The 15476-nt window shown below is 44.3% G+C and overlaps 1 protein-coding gene across 1 annotated transcript in view; it reads left to right on the forward strand.

The window, feature by feature from the left end:
- The window catches only part of LOC149282359 (uncharacterized), a 28128-nt gene extending 13830 nt beyond the window's left edge, over positions 1-14298 (forward strand). Inside the window, exons 8-14 of the mRNA XM_089498325.1 lie at positions 264-361; positions 1533-2055; positions 2479-2540; positions 2812-2872; positions 2999-3060; positions 3357-3432; positions 14089-14298. Coding sequence (XP_089354451.1) covers positions 264-361; positions 1533-2055; positions 2479-2540; positions 2812-2872; positions 2999-3060; positions 3357-3432; positions 14089-14172 — 966 coding nt within the window. The 3' untranslated portion in view covers positions 14173-14298. The remainder of the gene's footprint in view (positions 1-263; positions 362-1532; positions 2056-2478; positions 2541-2811; positions 2873-2998; positions 3061-3356; positions 3433-14088) is intronic.
- The last annotated feature ends 1178 nt before the right edge of the window (positions 14299-15476 follow it).

The following is a 15476-nucleotide window of genomic DNA, read 5'->3' on the forward strand; positions in this document are numbered from 1 at the left end:
CGTTGGATGCCAGTCAGTGCCCTTCTGGACAGCGGCTTGACCAGTTCATGGAGGGCATCTTGACCTGTGGCCATTTGGGTTCTCGGTGCCACCACGGCGCGTGGAGAGAATTTTCTCAAAGTGAGTGGCCCCACTGGCCAGAGATGGCCTTGGGAAGAGGTCAAGCACGCGGCCGGAGGGAGGGAGACCGGAGGTGATCACTGGGGTCCTGGCTTTGGCCTGCCATCCCTTCCTTGGCTCTCATTCATCTCTCTCCCTCGCAGGCCGTCGGGAAGACCATCAGGAAGACTGTCAAGTTCTTCTCGTGTAATATACGGCCGAAAGATGAGGAGAACGAGGACGTCCCCAGGCGTCTTCGAAGGTAAGTTCCCCCTTCCTTCCTTCCTTCCTTCCTTCCTTCCTTCCTTCCTTCCCTCCCTCTTTCCTCATTTCCCTCCCTCCTTCCTTTCTCCCCTTCCTTCCTTCATCCCTTCCCCTCTTCCTTCTTTCCTTTCTGCATCCCTTCTCCCCTTCCTTCCTTCCTCCTCCTCTTCCTTCCTTCATCCCTTCTCCTCTTCCTTACTTCATCCCTTCTCCTCTTCCTTCTCTTCCGTCTTTCCTGCCTCCCTTCTCCTCTTCCTTCCTTCCTTCCTTCCTTCCTTCCTTCCTTCCTTCCTTCCTTCCTTCCCTCCCTTCCATCTTTCCTGCCTCCCTTCTCCTCTTCCTTCCTTCATCCCTCCTCCTCTTCCTTCCTTGCTTCCCTCCTGTCTTTCCTGCCTCCCTTCTCCCCTTCCTTCCTTCCTCCTCCTCTTCCTTCCTTCATCCCTTCTCCTCTTCCTTTCTTCCTTCTCTCCCGTCTTTCCTGCCTCCCTTCTCCTCTTCCTTCCTTCCTTCCTTCCTTCCTTCCTTCCTTCCTTCCTTCCTTCTTGCCTTCATCCCTTCTCCTCTTCCTTCCTTCCCTCCTGTCTTTCCTGCCTCCCTTCTCCCCTTCCTTCCTTCCTTCCTTCCTTCCTTCCTTCCTTCCTTCATCCCTTCTCCTCTTCCTTCCTTCCTTTCCTTCCTTCATCCCTTCTCTTCTTCCTTCCTTCCCTCCCATCTTTTCTGCCTCCCTTCTCCCCTCCCTCCCTCCCTCTCTCTCTCCCTCCCTCCCTTCCTCCCTTCTCCTCTTCCATCTTTCCTTCCCTCTCGTCTTTCCTGCCTCCCTTCTCCTCTTCCTTCCTTCCTCCCTTCTCCCCTTCCTTCCTTCCTTCCTTCCTTCCTTCCTTCCTTCCTTCTTTCCTTCCTTCCTTCTCTCCTGTCTTTCCTGCCTCCCTTCTCCTATTCCTTCCTTCTCCTCTTCCTTCCTTCCCTCCCTCCCTCCCTCCTTTCATATATATAATATATATAATTTTATCTGACTGAAAGAAGTGGTCACCCATAAAAGGAATAAACTCTTCCAAAACATGGCCACAGAGCCCACAAAACCCACCAGAGTGCCACGTTGCTGGACAGGAGAGACGGTCAGCGGCGCTAGAGTCGTCATGTTTCATGGCCTTTTCCTGTCCCCATTGTAGACGCAAGAAGACACAATCAACCCACTTTGAAGAGGAAGTGGTGGAAGACATCGCCGCGTTGTCCGCAGACGTCCATCCCCCTCTGTTGGAGGAGTTGACCGCGGACATCGATCCCTCTCTTTTGGAGGAGTTGACCGCAGATGTCCATCCCCCTCTGTTTGAGGAGTTGACTGCGGACATCGATCCCTCTCTGTTGGAGGAGTTGACCGCAGATGTCCATCCCCCTCTGTTCGAGGAGTTGACCGCAGACATCGATCCCTCTCTGTTGGAGGAGTTGACCGCAGATGTCTATCCCCCTCTGTTCGAGGAGTTGACCGCGGACATCGATCCCTCTCTGTTGGAGGAGCTGACCGCGGACGTCTATCCCCCTCTGTTGGATAAGTTGACCGTGGATGTCCATCAGTCTCCATCGCGGGAGCTGACCGCAGATGTCCAGCAGTTTCCATTGCAGGGTTTGACTGCGGGCATCCATCCCTCTTCATCGCAGATAGTGGTCATCGCGCAGGTCCACCGCGCTTTTTCGGTAAGGAGAGCCTTTCATACCCTCAGTGTCCTGAGAAGTGACCACGACCTTTGGCCAGGCCCTGACCCTTCCTCCCAAGGGTGGCCAAACGTCCTCCTTTCCCAGGGCATGTCCTACATTTCGACTTGAATTCCAAAATGTCCTCCATTACAAACAAAAAGGGGTGGCGGTGAAGGTGGTTTGGCTTCCATTTTGTAACGTCCTATGTTTTTCCCCACGAACGTACTGCATTTGCTGATCCAGGGTGGCTTGACTGTCATTCTCAGAATACTGGGAGTCACAGTCCAGCGATATCTGGTCTGCGCACGTTCCGGTGTCGTAACGTCGCCTGGTTTCCACTCTGCATTCGCTTGCGTCTTCGGGCGCCATTTGCACATCGGCACAGAAGGGTCCATACTCATTCCTCCTTTTTTCCTTTGAAAGGATTCCCCTGAACCAGAGGAGGCCAAAGACAAGGAGGAGGAGGACAACGAAGGGTGTCGGAGGTAATAAATAAACAAACACTACCTTTCTTTCCATCTCCGTCGGGGGACACTGCTTGAGAGTTCCTGCATGGCAGAATGGGGTTGGACTGGAGGTCTCTTCCAACTCTGTGGTTCTGTGATTGCAAGGGGGCATGTGGGCCATGGGTGGGTCATGGGTGAGCCAGAGGTGGCCATGGAGGAGCCATAGGTGGCCATGGAGGAGCCATGGGTGGGCCATGGAGGAGCCATAGGTGGGCTTCCATTCAGACCTTTGTACTGCCTCTCCCCCCAGCATTGTCCAGAAAGAACAACTGGCGAAGGACATTGCCGAGGAGAAGCCTGCCATCCTATGGGTAAGTTAATAGGGGCGGCAGACATTTGGGAGTCTCCCTTGTCCCCTTTCTTAGGGAAAGAGATTTGGGATCCGGGCCCCATGTACCCTTTTTCATGTTCCCCCCTCCTTCGGCCTTCTCTCACAGGACCTAGACGACGATATCTGGCGGGTGGAGGACGAATGTTGCCCGCACTCGGCTTCGCGCAGGTAAGTTCTTCTCACCTGGCAGGAGGGATGTCTGTTGTAACCCTGGAGTAGTGGCTGGGCGCTTATGGAAGCCCATGGCCTTCCATAGGGATGCCCTTGTGGTACCCTCAGTCTGGAGCAGCCTTCTGGACCCAGAAGGATGTTCTCAAAGGGTCACATTCATGAATAATAATAATAATTATTATTATAATTATTTTTAATAATAATAATAATAATAATAATAATAATAATAATAATAATTTTATTTGTACCCCACTTTTCTGTTGCCAAACAAACGTTTCCTGCCTCCATTTCAGATCTCTGAAGCTAGTAAGCGCTGAGAAGGAAGGCATACTTCAGAGAAATGGCGCGAATAAGATTCACTCTTTAAGGGTAAGAAATTTAATAGTTATTATACACACACACACACACACACAGTAGGTCCTCCAGTGCAACTCTGCGGTTAAAGTCCGACAGACACTGACCATAGAGTTGCACTGGAGGAGCTACAAATCCCTAGTAGAGCGTCCTCTCTAGGAATCTCTAGGTCCTCCAATGCAGCTCTATGATCAATGTCCAACAGACACTGACCATAGAACTGCCCTGGAGGAGCTACAAAGGCCTAGTAAGAGTGTCCTCTCTAGGAATCTCTAGGTCCTCCAATGCAGCTCTATGGTCAACGTTAACTCTAAAGTTGCACAGAAAGACCTAGAGATTCCTAGACAGGACACTCGACCAGGCATTTTTGCACCTCCAGAGCAACTCTATGGTCAGTGTCTGTCTGACATTGACCACAGAGTAGGGTTGCCGTAAGTCAGGACCTCCAAATGGGGACAAATGTAGGACAACTTTTTCAAATGTAGGACACATTTTTAATAAATGTAGGCCACACGGAAAAAAATTGATGTTTTTAAAAAAATGTTAATATAAATGCATGTTCTTAGGCATGATCAAAATGGAGGACATTTTGAAATTTGACAGAAGAGGACATGTCCTGGAAAAGGAGGAGGATGTCTGGTCACCTTGTCTCTGGTCCAAAATACACTGCAGAAATAAAACATAGCTGGACTGAAATGCCCAGAGTTCCTCACCAAAGCTGCATCCATACTGAGGAAATAATCCAGTTCAAGAGTGACTTAACTGTCTTGGGTTAGTGCTGGGGAATGCTGGGAATTGTAGTACACTGTGGCCCCAGAGCTATCTCTGACAGGGAGTCCCATAACTGCAGTGCCTAGAATTCCTCCCCAGGTGCATCCACACTGAGGAAATGGTCCAGTTTGAGACTGCTCGGTGCTGGGGAATCCTGGGAATTGTAGTCTATTGTGGCCTCAGAGCCTCTGACAGAGAAGTCTCAATGTCTCCCAAACACTAGCATTCCCAGGATTCCCTACCATTGAGTTAAAGCAGTCTCAAAGTGGGTTATTACTCCGGCAGTATGTGAGAGAGATAGAAAGGCTAGGGATTCATTCATTAACTCACAAAAGGAGGATATCTGTGTCCAAAACACACTGCTTTGACTGCCAGGGCTCAGTGCTATGGAATCCTGGGAATTGTAGTTTATTGTGGCACCAGAGCTCTCTGACAGAGAAGGGCAAATGCCTCACAGACACCAGAATTCCAGAGCATTGAGCCCTGGCAGTCAATGTTAGAAAAATACACAGGGGCAACATAAATATTGAAAATGCCATGCACCTCCTCCTCCTCCTCTTCCTCATCATCATCATCCTCTCCTCGGTGCCAAAGGAAATGGCCCTCTCCCCCCTGCTGCCTTGCTGGGACCAAACAGAGGAGGAGCTCCTCTTCCTGAGTCTGGCAACAATTGTTGCCAACAAGCCTCGACGATAATTCCCCAAATGTTTGGCCAAAACTCACCAAATCCCCCCATATCTCACCAAATATTCAGTCAAAATCCCTGAAAAGTCCCTGTAATGTTAATATGGCAATAAAACGTAGCCCTGATTGAACAAAAATAATTGGAACTTATTTCACCTCTCAAAATTACCATTAAAACCAACCACCAAAATCACACCAAAGGCTCTGAAAAGGACCCATTTTGGTGTGAAAGTCACCAGATTGGCAGCACCCAGGACAAACCTGAGTCAAGGAGGAAACCGCGCAGGGACGCCCCCTAGTGGTGAAAAACCGGGAATGTCCCGCCGGCAGGAGGGTTATGGCAACCCTATTCTCGCATCTAACAAGCGGCTTTATATCTGACGAGAAAATGGAACCAGCTCTCCAGTTTTGTTACACAACAACTACAGAAGTGCCGAGGAAATCTGTTTTCCAACTAAAACTGGTGTTTACACCAATGCTAGGAATTGCTAGCAAAGTGAAAGCAAAAAAAAAAAAAAAAGCAGAAATGCTACTATATAAACATTTATGGTACATGGACAGTCATCTCTGCTAAGAAGGTATGATAAAGCTATTCTTACTGTCTCTCCCCCCCCCCCCCCATTTATATCCCATTTTACCCTCTAATACTGGTGCTCAAGGCAGCTTATGGGAGCTAAAAATATCACAAAGAAACATGTAAAAACATGTAGCCTGAAATCCTACACCGGAAGAGGCATGTCTATCATGTAGCTATGTCTTCTGATGCTCACCTCTCAAAACTCATCTTGTAAGCAGTGTAGCCTCCTCCAACACAGCCATTTAAATGTTTTTGGGAGTGGTGGTGGAGACAACTATGGAGGTTTCTAGCTATTTTCTGTCGTAACACATACCTTGAATACAACCTCTTTGGACTATTGAAAAACACACCCCATGGGGTTGCCTTTGGAAACTCTTTGGAAACTTCAGTGGGCCCATAATGCTGTGGCCAGGCTGTTGAATGAGGCTGGATACAGGGATCATGCAACTCCCTGTTGAAACAGCAAAGTTGGTTACCAGTCCATTTCTAGGCACAATTCAAAGTGCTGGTTTTGACCTTTAAAATGCTACATGATTTGGGTCCAGACTATTTGAAAGACCAGATCTCCCTATATAAAACAACATGTTTTATGGTGGCGCAGTGGTTAAATGCCTGTACTGCAGCCATTCACTCAAGACCACAAGGTTGCGGGTTCAAGACCAGCAAAAGGGCCCAAGCTCGACTCAGGCTTGCATCCTTCTGAGGTCGCTAAAATGAGTACCCAGACTGTTGGGGGCAAATTAGCTTACTTGCTAATTAGCTTACTTGCTGTTCACTGCTATGATCTTTGGAATAGCGGTATATAAATAAAACAAATTATTATTATTATTACCTTAAGTTTTGTAGGGGAGGGCTTTCTGCAGCCCCTTGCCCTCACAGCTACGGTTGATGAAGACACTTTGTAAACCACTTAGTACAACAGTATTCAGGATAGAAATGCACTTGCTATTGCTATGTGAAGGAGAGGCTTCTCTGTGGCTGATCCCAGGCTGTGGAACTCCCTTCCACCAGAGGCCTCGTCCTTCTTGTTTTTCTGCGAACAGGTGAAGACATGTTTATTCAAGGGGGAATTTAGTGACAACATACAGCTTTTAATGGGGACAAGGTGTAGTGTTTATTTATTTAGAATCATAGAATCATAGAGTTGGAAGAGACCGCAAGGGCCATCCAGTCCAACCCCCTGCCATGCAGGAAATCCAGATCAAAGCATCCCCGACAGATGGCTATCCAGCCTCCGTTTGAAGACCTCCAAGGAGGGAGACTCCACTACACTCCTAGGAAGTGTGTTCCACTGTCAAACAGCCCTTACTGTCAGGAAGTTCCTCCTAATGTTGAGGTGGAATCTCTTTTCCTGCAGCTTGCATCCATTGCTCTGGGTCCTAGTCTCTGGAGCAGCAGAGAACAAGCTTGCTTCCTCCTCAATGTGACATCCCTTCAAATATTTAAATAGGGCTATCATATCACCTCTTAACTTTCTTTTCTCTAGGCTAAACATCCCCAGCTCCCTAAGGTGTTCCTCATAGGGCATGGTTTCCAGACCTTTCACCATTTTAGTCACCCTCCTCTGGACACGCTCCAGTTTCTTAATGTCCTTTTTGAATTGTGGAGCCCAGAACTGGACACAATATTCCAGGTGGGGCCTGACCAGAGCAGAATATAGTGGCACTATGACTTCCCTTGATCTAGACACTATACTTCTATTGATGCAGCCTAAAATCGCATTGGCCTTTTTAGCTGCCGCATCGCACTGTTGACTCATGTTCAACTTGTGGTCTACTTGGACTCCTAGATCCCTTTCACATGTTGTCTCCTTAAGCCAGGTGTCCCCCATCCTATATCTGTGCATTTCATTTTTTCGCCCTAAGTGCAGTACCTTACATTTCTCTCTGTTGAAGTTCATTTTGTTAGCTGTGGCCCAGCTTTCTAGTCTATTCAGGTCATTTTGAATTTTGATCCTGTCCTCTGGAGTATTAGCTATTCCTCCTAATTTGGTGTCATCTGAAAATTTGATAAGTATTCCCCCAATTTTTTCCTCCAAGTCATTGATAAAGATGTTGAACAGTACTGGGCCCAGGACAGAGTCCTGTGGGACCCCACTGGTCACTTCTCTCCAGGATGAAAAGGAGCCATTGTTGAGCACCCTTTGGCTTCGGTCAGTCAACCAATTACAAATCCCTGTAACAGTTACTTTGTTTAGCCCACATTTTACAAGCTTGTTTGCAAGAATGTCATGGGAAACCTTGTCAAAGGCCTTACTGAAATCACGATATACTATATCCACAGCATTCCCTTCATCTACCAAGCTGGTAATTTTATCAAAGAAAGAGATTAGATTTGTCTGGCATGACTTCTTTCTCTGAAACCCATGTTGACTTTTTGTGATGATGGCATTGCCTTCTAGATGTTCACAGATTCTCTGTTTAATGATCTGCTCCAGAATCTTTCCTGGGATTGATGTCAGACTAACTGGACGATAATTGTTTGGATCCTCTTTCTTCCCCTTTTTGAAGATGGGGACAACGTTTGCCCTCCTCCAGTCTGCTGGGACTTCTCCTGTTCTCCAGGAGGTTTCAAAGATTATTGCCAATGGCTCCGATAATACATTTGCCAGTTCTTTTAATACCCTTGGATGTAGTTCATCTGGTCCTGGAGACTTAAATTCATTTAGGTTAAACAGGTATTCCTGTACTATCTCTTTACTTATTTTGTGCTGAAATTCCCCTATTCTGTCCTCTGCTTCATTATCCTCAGGTTGAGCACCCTTTGCCTTTTCTGAGAAGACTGAGGCAAAGAAGATGTTGAGTAATTCTGCCTTTTCTCTGTCTTCTGTTAGCATTTTGCCATCTTCTCCATGCAGTGGTCCTATTTCATCATATCTGTTTTAACTTGTGTTTTACACTTGTGATTTAAATGTTAGTTTAATTGTATTTTAATGTTTTAACATTTTATTGTATTTTTAAGGTGTTGTGCAGCCCCATATAAATGAATAAAATAAAAGTCAGCCTTGGTGGCACAGTGGTTAAATGCCACTACTGTAGCCAAAATGTTGTGAGTTCAGTCCTGCAGGGCTCCAGGTTGACTCAGCCTTCCATCTTTTCGTAGGTCAGTAAAATGAGCACCCAGCTTGTTGGGGGCAATTGGCTAATACATTGTAAACCAGTTAGAGAGTGCATAGCACTAGAAAGCAGTATAGAAACATAAGTGCTATTGCTAAATAATTTTTTTTCCATAGCTGGGCCCAGTGTGACAGACATCTGCAGAGACCTCTTGAGGGTCCTTGTGAACTATAAGCAGATCAGTGGCTCAGATCACTAGGGGAGTGCAGGGAGTATGGACTGCATCAGGTGATATCCTAAGTGGGGGTGACACCACTGCTCCTCATAAATACGCGTTTTGGGAGAAACAAGCTGTGGCATTCACCTAGTTCTGTTTAAAATGCTGTAAGAGATGGGGTGAGTGGGGTGAAGCTCAGTGAGAGGAGAGAGACCCCAGATTTTTTTTAAAAAATTAAAATTTAAAAATTTCCATTTTTATTTTTTAAAAATAATTTTTAATTCTTTTTAAATTTTCTTCAAAAACTTTACATTTCACCAAATTTATCCACATGAAACTATGCTTATGTAGATAAAATTACGCTGTGTGGATGATAATTGTAATTTAAAAGTATAATTTTAATTTTGCCAGTTGTTTATGTCACAACTACTGTATTACCATTACATTCAGTGTGATATATGGGAATTATGATTTATGAGTAACCTCACAACAAAAAACATTGTTAAGGATTCTGTATGATGTGGTAATGGTAGGAGGTTAACCAAGGGTGACAACATGAATTACTGCACTGGGTGACACCAATCTCAGTGATGCCACTGCAGCAGATGATGTTCTTCCAGCACATCCATCTAGAAGAAAGTAGCTGGACACATCCTGGTTCACCCCCCCCCCCCCCGCTCTCTGACAACATTAAAACAGCCATGTGGGTGGTGGCTGGAAGCTACACTACTTACAAGGTTGGTTTTGGAATGGATTTTGGTCATTGCATGATTAGAAAATAATGTCTGCCATAACAACAACAAAAAGGTCTAACTTACACCATCATAATTCACAAACAAGATGCCAGTCATAAAAGGTTATTGTTAGATACTATTAATGCAGCAGCATAATGCAGCAGAACAATATACCATTAAAAGGCTTGGGGAGTTTTTGGAGGCTGCCATAAGTCAAAGTTGACATGATGGCAAATAATGGCTGGGATTCTGTATGGATTTTCATACATGTAGTTACGGTGCTACATGGTGAAGCTCATCCTGATCTCTCCCATGTACTGGGCAGCAGCCATTGCAATTGGTGGAGCTATATTTGCCTATAGATCAGGATGCAGCTAAGTGATGTTTCCATCCCTTTCCCATGAGTGATCAGTATCACAGATAGAAGCAGGGTCTGTCACATTCCCCCCCCCCCCAAAAAAAACCCCAGAGATTGCGCATGCAATGGAGGTGGGTGAGACAGCACTCAGTTGTTTCCTGACCAACAGAGGAACAGACCCCCACATCAATTGCTGTGGCTACAGCCTGATAAGTGGGGAATGGTGGACTTTCATAGCCCTACATAGGAACTATGTAGGGACTATGATTAAGTAGCAGTGGTAAGTGTATAATTCTAGGTTACACATTTGTAAGTGCCATAGAGGATTTCAGCCATAAAAAACTGAGTCAATCCCTAAAAAGTGATTCTGATCATGCAAGGCTTGAAGGGCTGGCAGTAGTTACTTTGAGCCAAGTTTAAAGTGTAAGTCCTGTTATGATGAACAATAGATCTCTGACTACTACCAGACGCCAGTGAAAAACAGCTTTGTCTGTGATGATTCCTCATTCGGTACTTCCCCGACCATTGCAGAGAAACAGGTTGATGATTCATATAGAATGATTCTTGAGTTCTTATTTTATTGATCTTCTAATGTGTAAGTTTCTTGTGTATGTACAAGTTTCTTGTGCAACAAAACCATCTTTCAAATGCTATATACTGGGTTCAGACTTTCCATCAGTTTTTAACAGAGCTTAGAAGAGTTGTTGTTGTTGTTGTTGTTGTTGTTGTTATTGGACTATCACTGTTAGCCACTAAGCATGGTGGCTAGGGAATTTGAGGAGTGGAAGTCCAAAAAGCATTTCTCCCCACCTCTGTTTTTTAAAAACAAGTTGCTGAACACCTCATTGTGAACAGTCATAGTCAATAGCTCTCAGCAATCAGTAGCCTAGTGGCTGAGAATCTTTGAACTTCTGCTTGAATAATACAGTTTTATCCAGTTCTGGCTTCTCAAGCACTTAGTTTATCGCACTGGGATGGATTGGGAATGGAACTAAAGGGGCTGGGAATAAGTGCGGACACATCGTGTGTGCATTTTACCGCACATGAAAGTCCCCGTTCTGTTTTGTTCCATTCCCCATCCGTCCCAGAGGAGGCGATTTTTGAGAACGGTTACGGAAGAGTTCTCAAAAATCGCTTCCCGTGGGATGGATGGGGAACTGAACGGAAGGGAACAGGATGGGGACTTTTGTGTGCGGTAAAATGTGTCCCCCACTCGTTCCAGCCCCATCCTGGCCCCTTTTGTAATGCACAAGGCCCGTTCCAGGGACCTGTGCGATAAATGCCAATATCTGCTGCAAGATTTTTGCAAATAAATCCATGAAAGCTAGTAGCTGTGCTAATTTTTACAAGCCAGCCTGCCCATATGTTAGCCATTTTCCAGTTTACACAAGCTTTCCTACCTGGGAACATGAAAGTGTTTCTTACTTACTATGGACAATCAGACCAGTGGGTATTTGCAAGACTAGGGGTGTATCTATACTGTAGGAATAATGCAGTTTGATCCCACTTTAAGTGCTGTAGCTCCAGCCTATGATATTCTGGGATTTTGTAGTTTTGTGAGACAAAGAGCGAGCCACTCTGTGGCAGAGGAGGTTAAAGACTATAAAACTAAAGACTGTAAAACACCATAAAATGGGTCTACAGCACTTAAAGTGGTGCCAAACTACATTATTGCTACAGTGTAGAAGCACCTAAATCTGAAACATGTTCTTTGGAGCTATGTCTGATAGACCAGCTGCAGGGTACCTTTGACCCTCCAGATGTTTTGCATAACAATTCCCATAATCTCTTACTGTTGGGCCTGGTTTTGGTGATTCTGAGAGCTGAAACCCAAACTGTCTGGAGACCCATGTTCCCCAAGCCTGCCATAAACAGAGGCCTGGTCTATATATGCAGAAGAATGAGACATAAACTGGACTGTATCATTTCAGATTACAAGTGCAGGTATCCTGGTTCTGAATACTCCTCTATGATTAAAATCAGAATCCTAGCACAACAGGCTAGAATCTTTTTCCCACATGTGGATTTTGAGGGGTGGGAGATCCTGTGCAAGAAGATTTGTATGTGAAAGAGCATTAAAATAATGGTATCCTCCTGGAATCCATTTAAGTGTGGTGGTGAATCCGCTTTGAGTTTCAATCTGAACTTGTAAGGGTACTGTCCAAGATGCTAAACTTATTGTTGGGGATAGACTCAGTGTGTGTGTGTGTGTGTGTGTGTGTGTGTGTGTGTGTGTGTCTGTGTGTAGTGTGCCTTCAATTCCTTTCTAACTTATGGCAACTCTAAGGTGAACCAACAATGGGTTTTTCTTGGCAACATTTGTTCCGAGGAGGTGTGCCATTGCTTTCCTCTGAACCTGAGAGTATGTGACTTGAAACACATAACGGGTTTCAAGGGTGAGCTAGGACTCAAACCCTGGTCTCCAGTTGTAGTCCAACACTTTGTAGTCAAACCACTACACCATGCTGGCTGCCTTTGGCTGAATAGCTTGGTTCAATATTAAACTTTAAAGGAGCAAACCAAGGCGCTGAACATGTTTTAGGGGACTGAGTTCCGTATCTCTTTAAGGACTAAGCTAATACCTGGGTAAGAGAGACAGAGTGGTGTAGTGGTTTGAGCGATTCTGGAGACAAGGGTTTGACTCCCTGCTCCCCAAGTGGAAACCTACTTGGTGATCTTGGGCAAGTCACACACTCCCAGTCTCTCAGGGAGACAAAGACAATTATTCTTTGAACAAATATTGTTAAGAAAGCCCCATAATAGATTAACTTTTGGGTCTCCATAAATCAGAAACAACTTGAAGCCACACAATGACAACTAAAATCTAGATTCCCTGACCCACCGACATGGGACCCACTTGCAGTCTAAAACAGTAGAGTCCGTTTGGATTCGACTACTACATTCTTCTGGGTGGCGCTTCAGGGTTCAAAACCTCCCAGCCATGACTGAGAGTTTTGATGTATTGCATCTGTAACTGTTCACACTGGAATTTGGAGCTGTCATTCTGGTGTCCTTTTGTTCCCATGGTTTTTCAGAAACCATATTTGTCTGAAATAATACAAACTTCTTGAGAGACTACCAGTCTGCCATGTTGTTCCAGTTTTACAGCTCTGTTCAGAAACTTTTAAACACATGGACATTTCCGATATGGTTGTTTTGATTTATCCTTGATCTCTCTATATCTCACATGGCAGGGACTGAGATACTCTACAGAGCTTGTTAGATTACAGCTCTCATCAGGCCTAATTACCATAGCCAAGGATGAGGGGAATTGCAAACCAACATCTGGAGGGACACACATTTCCCAACTCCTGTCATATGATGGTGACAATAATGGATGATACTGGATATCTTATTTCATACGTCTGGATACACACATCACCTGCCTTTGGTACAGGGGTTTAGATTAGATGGCTTTCAGACATCTCTTGTCCTAATATCCTGCACTTCTGGGGATTCTGACAGTTTTTGGAGACCCACAGGTCCATTTACAGAGCAGTCCTACATATGACTACTCAGAAGTACTCCATATTCCCAAATAAGTTGATACACCATTTCTGCTCAAGCAACAATAGCTTTAGAGTTCTCCTAACTTCAGTCCTCTTTTCTGTTGGCTGAGAAACTGCATCTAATGAAACTTGTCTTTCTTGTGTGCGCTTCTGCAGTTCTAGACAGCAAGTTAATGATTTGGTACAACAACCCCACAGATGTACCCCTTCTTGATATATTAGTTTATCTTCAGTGAGAGTCTGGCTGAATGTACAAAAATTGTATCCTGGTGCTCTATAGAGAGGCCAGTAGTTGGAGGGTTTGTAAATTAAAACAATCAATCAACAATGAGGAACACTGGTTTCATTTGTTGCTATAACAATAGAAAACAAACAACCCTTGCAATTGCACATCATCATTGTCACCACTACCAGTATAAGTATTCCTTAGTATTTTAGGTTATAAAATCTAAAACTGTCTGATGATTCCTTTGCTAGCTAGACTGCTGGCAAATCACCCAAATGGCTGACTGATAGGAGTGGTGAAGGAACAGCTTTGAACCTCTTTGTTTTTGTATGAGATATCCATACAGCTGGAGGGAAGAGGTGGATATCACATACCTTTGTAAATGCGAAGAACAATTTGTGGTTTTCAAAAAAGGAAAAAAAAAAAAAAAGGGGGGGGGGAAGAAACAACTTGTAGGCAAGGCTTATATTATGAAATCATCCTATTTCCTTTATAACCATTCCAACTTTTCAGCTACTTCTTCCATCTTTTTTCTACAGAAAATCAGCAAAGGAATGAAAGATGGAATAGCTATACAATGTCTTTTGATTGGCAGCAATAGGAACTATCCATTGAAGCACTAGAGAGAAATGTGTGCTGGCTGAAGGACACCGTGAGGAACAGGCCCTCTGTCTAGAGATCTGGTATCTTTGAAGGCAAGATATCTTACCTTTTAAGAATACCTGCCATATGCCTCCACTTATGCTATAGCTCTGTATTTATATATATATATATATTAAAAAGTATTACAAAGATCATTGGATAAAAAAAGTTGAGTTTCTTTTGACACATTACTGAATAATACCTCTATAATAGGCTAATATTTTTGAAGAATAAAATCTGTTTAATCAGAAACATGTTATCCTGAGTTACAGGTGTGTACACACGCACGCACACACATTATAGGTTATGGTGTGAGAATTGTAAACAGTGTGAACAGAAGGAAATAACATGCAGACAGGGAGAATTGTAAATGAGCACTGTTAACAGCCCTATTGTCCCTGTCTGCATAGTAACACAGATGTTCAGGTGTTGGTGAGCAAATTAAGATGTACAACATGCTTTAAAAACAAAACAAAGCACTATCTTAGTTTGAGCCATGAGTGATAGAACTGAACTTCTTCATCTCATTGGTCAAGAAAGTTGGGATGAGCAATGATACTTCAGTTATCAAAATATTGTCTTCCACCAGTTCCTCTAAGGAATTGGCTGTAGAAAATGAAAGAGATGCCAAGCATACCATATTATGCTATTCCAAGAGGGTTAGTCAGAGATGGTTGTATAGCTATGTATTGAATGAGTGATCATCATCTTACAGTTGATGACTAAATGTATTCTGAATTGATTTTCCTGGGTATGGACTGATACAAATAACAGTACAATGCTTCCCCCACTTGAAAATAAATCTTAGTTTCGTAGGAGATAGGATTTTCTTTCCTAGGAAGGACTTATTTCCTAGTAAGTGTGGCTAAGACTGCAGCAGCTCTTGACCTCACCTGGACAGGGCATGCAGCTCTGTCTGACAGGACAGCACTTTTTAATCCCAAGTACCATTTGGGGTACGTCCTGTTGGCATTTCATCCTGGCATCATGGACCCTAAATGTTAAAAGGTCTGGCAACAGAAGAAAACAAAACCCTCAAACTAAGGTTAGAGTTATTTCATTCTTGTTCACTTTCTGTTGTTTCTACCACCAAACAGAAAAGGCAATATTAAACCATGGTAGCTTCAGTAGAATTTATTACGTAGCAAGCAAAAGCAATATCTATAATCCTGTTTGGGCAACATGAGGTCCTTGTTCAGTGACCTCCTTCCACAATATATATTTTTGTGAAGACTATTTTACTTGAACTTTTGTGCACTGAGCACTGAAAGGCACAGGCCATTGA

Source organism: Sceloporus occidentalis, unplaced genomic scaffold, assembly GCF_023333645.1.
Source record: "Sceloporus occidentalis isolate IW3139 unplaced genomic scaffold, rSceOcc1.0.p SCAF_118, whole genome shotgun sequence".
Taxonomy (NCBI): domain Eukaryota; kingdom Metazoa; phylum Chordata; class Lepidosauria; order Squamata; family Phrynosomatidae; genus Sceloporus; species Sceloporus occidentalis.